The following is a 6000-nucleotide window of genomic DNA, read 5'->3' as shown; positions in this document are numbered from 1 at the left end:
TTGAATAGGCAAGCGGCCAAGACACATCCCTGGCGAAGGCCTCCGAGTGTCTTGAAATCTCTTGTCAGGTTACCCTACCCATTCAATCTCACCCGAGTCAATGACTCTTCATGCTAAAATGTCATGGAAGCTGCCATTCCCTCAGCTTGTTCCACAAACGCGCCCTGTTGATTGTATCGAATGCTTGGGGAAAGTCTATAGCTGCCACACGGATGGGATCCTGCACCATGCTGGCTCCTGGAGGCCGTTCATAATGAAGCCGTGAGTCGTGGTGCTCGTTCCCTTACGGAATCCCGCTTGCAATGTGTTAAGTCCATTAGTTGTGGCGGCCCATTCTCCAAGCCTCTGCAAAACCAGTGAGTCACAGATTTTACTGTCTGCGTCTAGCTGGGCAATAGGCCGATCATTTATGGGATCTGATCGATCTCAAATTTTGTATATGGGAAATATAAAGGCTTGCCTCCAAGTCCTAGGCAATGTGTTTGTGGTTAGTATGTTCCTATGCCCAATACAGTTGCCCAGTGCGTCACGTCGCTTTTCAAAATGGCGTTGCTTAACCCATTTGGACCTGGCGCCCCAAAGGTGGAAGATTTGTTAATAATAATTCTACGTCTGATAGGTCAAAATCAAAGGACCACTCACAATCCAGAGTTCCACTACAGGCCCCTGTGTTGGTGGTTTGCACACGTTTTCTATGTATTTACCCCAGGCTTCCTCATGCACTGCATTGCTTTGGGGAGACTCTTGTGAGTTGGTCAAGTCATTAATCAAAGACCGGAAATGACCACTATTGCAAATGGAGTCCCCAAAACACCCCACAAGGGCAAGCTCCAGCAACATGCCGGAGTGGCCTGGTTGGGGGAGCAGACAGCGGGCAACGCCTGGAGCGCCCTCCTTCCGGAGTTGCGCAGCAGCGCAACATCATCCACTGCTGACACGCAGTGCCGGAAGTGGCTGGTTTGCAGGCTTTGACGGGTGGTGGCAGTGGTGCGATGGGAAGCGACGCTTCAAAGGCACCGAGCCAGGAATCAGTTGCATTGGCGTCCCTCCGCTCCGCCGCCATCCTGTTCTCACCGCACTGCCACCTGCAGCCTCAGTCTTGAGGTGTGGATGGGTGTGTGAATGGGAGTACGCAAGAAGGGTTGCTTTGGTGCAGGGATTTGCCTCTGTGGTGGTCCAAGTGTTTGGGGTCATCCGGTGAAGTTGTCGAACCGGTGCTCATCAGAAGGTTCAGAGTTGGTAGAGGCCGCGGTGAGCGGGATGAGGAGGCCGACGGTGCAGGTTGCGGGGCTTCTGGCCTCCTGGTTTTGCTCCCCCCCGAGGGTGTGGCAGGGGGATGGGGCCCCTCCACACCAAATACATCCATGTTCTGAATCACGCTGCTAGTGACTTACAATGAACTATGATGGCTAACGGGTTTGTTGCGAATATTTGCTCTCATTATCTGTTGCATTTGTGTGAATAAACGTGGCCTAATGTTATTCCCAAGAAAGAGGGCCTTGTGGCTTTTTGGCGGGCCCTGGCTACTGCGCCCACCATTCCTTTACCTCCCAACCCTGCGCAAGTATCGCGACCGTGCGCAAAAAGATGCGGCATCGGGGCATTTTGGCATCGCGGCATTTTACTTCATATGAAATTCCTTTGCTTTATTTGCAACAATTTCCCAAAAAGGCTTCCATTTTGAGGAGGAAAAAAAATCGCAGGGTTTCCATCTCCTGTTAAATTTCACAGCATAACCTTCTGAGCCGGAACTATTTTATATCGCTGTGCAAATGAGTTTCAGAGCAGAAGGCAGAATTGGGCCGCGGTCAGGTTTACATTAGTCGGTAATTGGAGGCAGTGCGGCCTCGAGTTTGTGGGAGAACGACGTTAATACTGCGCAGAACGGTTTCAAAGAATTGCGCGTGTTTGTTGAAAACAGGGCGCAGAACAGTTCACGGTTAGGGTGAACAGTGTTTTTGAGGGGCTCGAGTTTAGGGGCAGCCTGCAGAATAGCGTGCACAGAGTGGTGGATGGCTAGTGCAGGGACGCGTTTTAAATCGCGGCGCTGCCCCGCACCCCCCGCGGCCCCTCCCCCTCGCTCCCCCCTGGAACATATCACACTGTATATGAAAGTTGGGCGGGAAACAGCCCGGAAACGCTGGGATGGGGGAGGGGGCGCAGCTGTGCACTTCGCGCCCGCGCCCCGACACCAGTCTTCGGGGGGAACCCGGGGCTGGCTCGCCCGGTCTCCAGCTTTACCCCAGCTGCGCCAGTGCTTCCAGGCCTCTCCTAACACGCGGCATGAGAGGCGCCCCGCAGCGGCAGCGCCAAGCAGCCACTGCCCTCTCGATGCGGGCGCTCGCCCGTCTGTAGCTCGTACTTTCTGGTTTCCCTCGTCCTCGACCCCCCGAACGCCGTTCCTCGTTCATTCGATCTGCCTTCCTCGCTCCTTTCTTTTTTTCCCTCGCCCTCTTTTCATTTCTCCCTCGTTTTCTCGTTGGTGCTCTCTCTCTTTCCTGCCTCGCTCTCACTCCTTTTATTGTTTCCCTGTGTTTCTTTGCATCCATCCATGGACGGGTGTCCCTCGCTGCTTGTCGCATGTTCTGTTGTGAATCCGCGCTTCGTTCTTTCTCTTTCCCTTTTTTTGGTTGCTCTGGTTTCTCTCTTTTCCGCGTTCATTTTCTCTCTTTTACTATAAGTCGGTCTGTTCGTCCGGGCCCTGTCCTCTCTGTGTGTCCATGTCTCCCTGTCTGTCCTATGCCTGGCTAGAGAGAGACGGCTGAATACGTCATTAGAGAGAGTGAGTGTGTGAGTCAATTGATGGATGGATGCTGATGACTAGAGACAGTGACACAGACAGACAGACGACCTGTAGCATGTGGCTAGCTGTCTCGAGGTTTGCAGTGCACGCGAGCACGCCCCCTGCGCCCCCATACATGCAAGGCCATGCTCGTGCTGCAGCCGCGCGTCCATGGTGACAGCACTGGCTGCACGACCCCCTCCCCCTCCCCACCCCCGCCAGAGGGACTGCCAATGGCGAGAAATGCGCCGCGGGCGTCTCCCTCCGCTGAGATATGTGTCCCGAGCGAGGGCGAATCCTGCCCAGTGCCCACTGGACCCTCCCTCCGCTAAAAAAAAAAAAAAAAACACAACGTCCAGCGGTATCTCTCTCCTGTGAAGCATGTGTCCTGATATATGTCACTCCTGCAACATACAATTCCTACGGTATCTCACCCCGCTAAGAACTGTGTCACGGGTGAGAATCTTGCCCACGGGAGCCTCCCCCACTTCCAGTGTTATCTCACTCCTGTGAGATGTGTACCCTGAGATGCAAGGCCGCCTGTCAGACCCCCGCGGGCTCCTACCTGCACACAGTAGCTCAGAAAAGACTCGCCCTGGCGGAGCTCATCGATATCACAAGGTCGGGAGGGTCGTCCAGCGCGCGGGCCCTAGAGCTTGCATTCAGATACACGCGCGTTAACCCGCTGAGCTATCTTACCGAAGCCGTACGCGTGCCTCTCGTCTCTCAGCGGCGTTAGAGGACACTGGGCAGATGGGTCGCGCTCCGCCGATGCCTCGCCGCGGAGAACATCCCGGCAGCTTTCAGAGGCGAGCCCTGCGCACACTGCAGCTACAGCGCCTCGATGGCCGAGGACTTAGGCGCTGTATACTAAACATATATCAATGTGTGTTGTTAAAATTAGCAACGACGAATCTTTAGCACTTAATTAGCCCTTCAACATACATGAACATGAGGGGCTTTGAAAAATCAGACTGTTTCATACACCACACCCCAACGAAACGCTCCACGAGAATAGAGGGGCGGCGGCCCAAAACCGCACAGATGTCGGGAGGGTCGTTGACTCCCTGCGGGTTGCACAGCAGTAAGAAAACATGTAAATTCCAATTAAAATTCTGATATATATATATATATAGAAAGCCTATATATGCATTTTGGCCGAGAGGTCGCAGTGATTATCGATGTGTGTCTGTACTTGGGTCTCCAGGACGTGGTCGGCACTATGTGTGATCCTGGGCACATGACTTTCTCCCCCATTGAATCGGAAATTGCTAACAAGTCTAAATAGTCACAAAACAGAACTCTGATTTGAGAAGCTGGGATGTTCGCTGTGGTGTCTGCATTAAATACCCGCCTCCTCCCCCGCCCCCACACACACACACCATAGTGATTTGGCCCGTCCCTGCGCCCACACTGTTCCATGTACCTCGAGGTGGGGTGCCCCTGCTGTAGTATAAATCGCCTGTTAAGTGTCCTGCTGAGCTGGGACTACATGCCAACAGAAAAAGGCTAAATTAGCCAACGTTGCCACTGCAGGGCGTGTCTGAGGGTGCAGCAAACACCAGCAGAAAAATACTGCTCGTTGACTGCATGCGTTTGCCTCCCTTCATACCCCGGAGCTTAAATGGGGATCGAACCTGTGTTGCTCTGAGTGGTCTTGCTTCCAAGGCGAGCACGTTGCCCATGAGCTATCCTCCCGACCTTCCAGTGTGTAATTCACTGAGGGCCATACATTGGGGAAGGGTCATTATTCCACGATAATGACCCGAGGTCTATAAGGCTATTAGCGCATAGTGGTGGTATCCATACGTTTTGGGAGTTTTGACGGTGAAGTAAAAAATTTAACTTTTAAGAATTAGTAAAGAGAAAAAGTGAGCTAGTAAAAAAAATGTACTATTTTGCAGTATTTAAACAACATGGTCGTCTTTGAAAGCATTTTAATTGCCACTTGGTGTAACTGGAACAGGTCTACCAAGAGAACGCATTAAGTGTCGTGTAAAAGTAAACAGTTTCTCTATAAGAAAGTGAAAGCATGTTCCAACGTGTTAGCTCCTCGTTCGTGTGTTAAATAGCATGTTGCAGCCAAAAAAAGAGGTCCTGCTAGAGAAGGCAGCGTCTTGCCTGGATGCTGCATTGTGGTGCCCTGTCTGCTTCTGAAGTCGGAGCGTTCAGATTGCAGTCAATACCAGTATTAATACCAATAGTTATTGACTGCATTCTAAACCTTCTGATTGGCTGAGAAGTGGTCAATATCGAACCCAGTCTAAATGTCTCCACCTCTCCCCTACGCACTTGCATTCTGGCCTGACACTCGCCTTTCACTGGGAAGTGTTAGATTTTAGCATCAGACCTGCCAAGGAAATTAAAGATCTTGAGCGCCGGCTTACGAGCTTTTCCCTATTAAAGGAACTGGTGGTGTTTCTGAAATGCATCCGATTTTAATGGAATGTGCTTATTAAATAGACTGTCATATAGGCCCGCTATCTGCTGCGAAATTACTTTTGCAGTGGCCAAGACCACAGCTACTTGGGAGATCAGCCCTGAGCCCCCAGGAATGTCTGAGGCGAGAGAGCAGCGATTTCCCACTAAAAATGCACCCCGGTCACGAACCCGGCCCCCAGAGCACTCCGTGTACTTTTCTGGAAGCGATGGCAAAGGAGCAGAGGGGCCCAGTCCCTGACCCGCTGCACTTTCTGTGCGCGCTGAGTAGCAGTGTGGCGCTGTGGCCACCATGTGGCAGGCTCCCTGCAGCCGAGCCCCTTCTGAGCAATGAGGATGGCCGGCAGTCCTTCGGTGCGGTGCCCCTGGTCGGCCAGCAGGTGGCGCGTCGACTGCAGGTCCCGGGACCTGGCAGCAGCAGCACCAACTCAGGAGCAGTCAGAGGAGCAGAGAGTACAGGGGGAGCAGGGACGGCAGCAGACGTCCGGGAGCAGCAGAGCGCGACAGCCGGCAGCCTGGCATCCCTCTGGAGGCACCGGCAGGGCATGGGGTTCAGGGATGAGCCCCAAGGTGAGTGCACAGGCTGTGGCTCGGGGTAGGGGGTGCCCCTTGTGGTGTGGGTGCTGGGAGACGTCAGCAGGAGCTCTGCTCCTCGGTCAGAGGATGCAAGGATGGCCAGCAAGGATGCAAGGGTGGTCCTTTCGTGCAAGGGAGACTGTGCCAGCCCAAGTGCACACCCTGTGATGCCATGTCCAGAATAGGCACCCTCTGAATACGTG

At 53.3% G+C, this 6000-nt stretch overlaps 1 protein-coding gene across 1 annotated transcript in view; it reads left to right on the top strand.

Annotated features, from left to right (window-relative positions):
* Nucleotides 1-5666: 5666 nt before the first annotated feature.
* Nucleotides 5667-6000, top strand: part of HIC1 (HIC ZBTB transcriptional repressor 1) — a 101804-nt gene continuing 101470 nt past the window's right edge. The window contains exon 1 of the mRNA XM_069615355.1: nt 5667-5791. Within this exon, the coding sequence (XP_069471456.1) occupies nt 5767-5791 (25 nt within the window). The 5' untranslated portion in view covers nt 5667-5766. The remainder of the gene's footprint in view (nt 5792-6000) is intronic.

Source organism: Ambystoma mexicanum, chromosome 9 (assembly GCF_040938575.1).
Source record: "Ambystoma mexicanum isolate Mex_15411 chromosome 9, UKY_AmexF1_1, whole genome shotgun sequence".
Lineage (NCBI taxonomy): Eukaryota > Metazoa > Chordata > Amphibia > Caudata > Ambystomatidae > Ambystoma > Ambystoma mexicanum.
The sequence above is the reverse complement of the archived record's forward strand: the minus strand, read 5'-3'. Positions and strand labels throughout refer to the sequence as shown.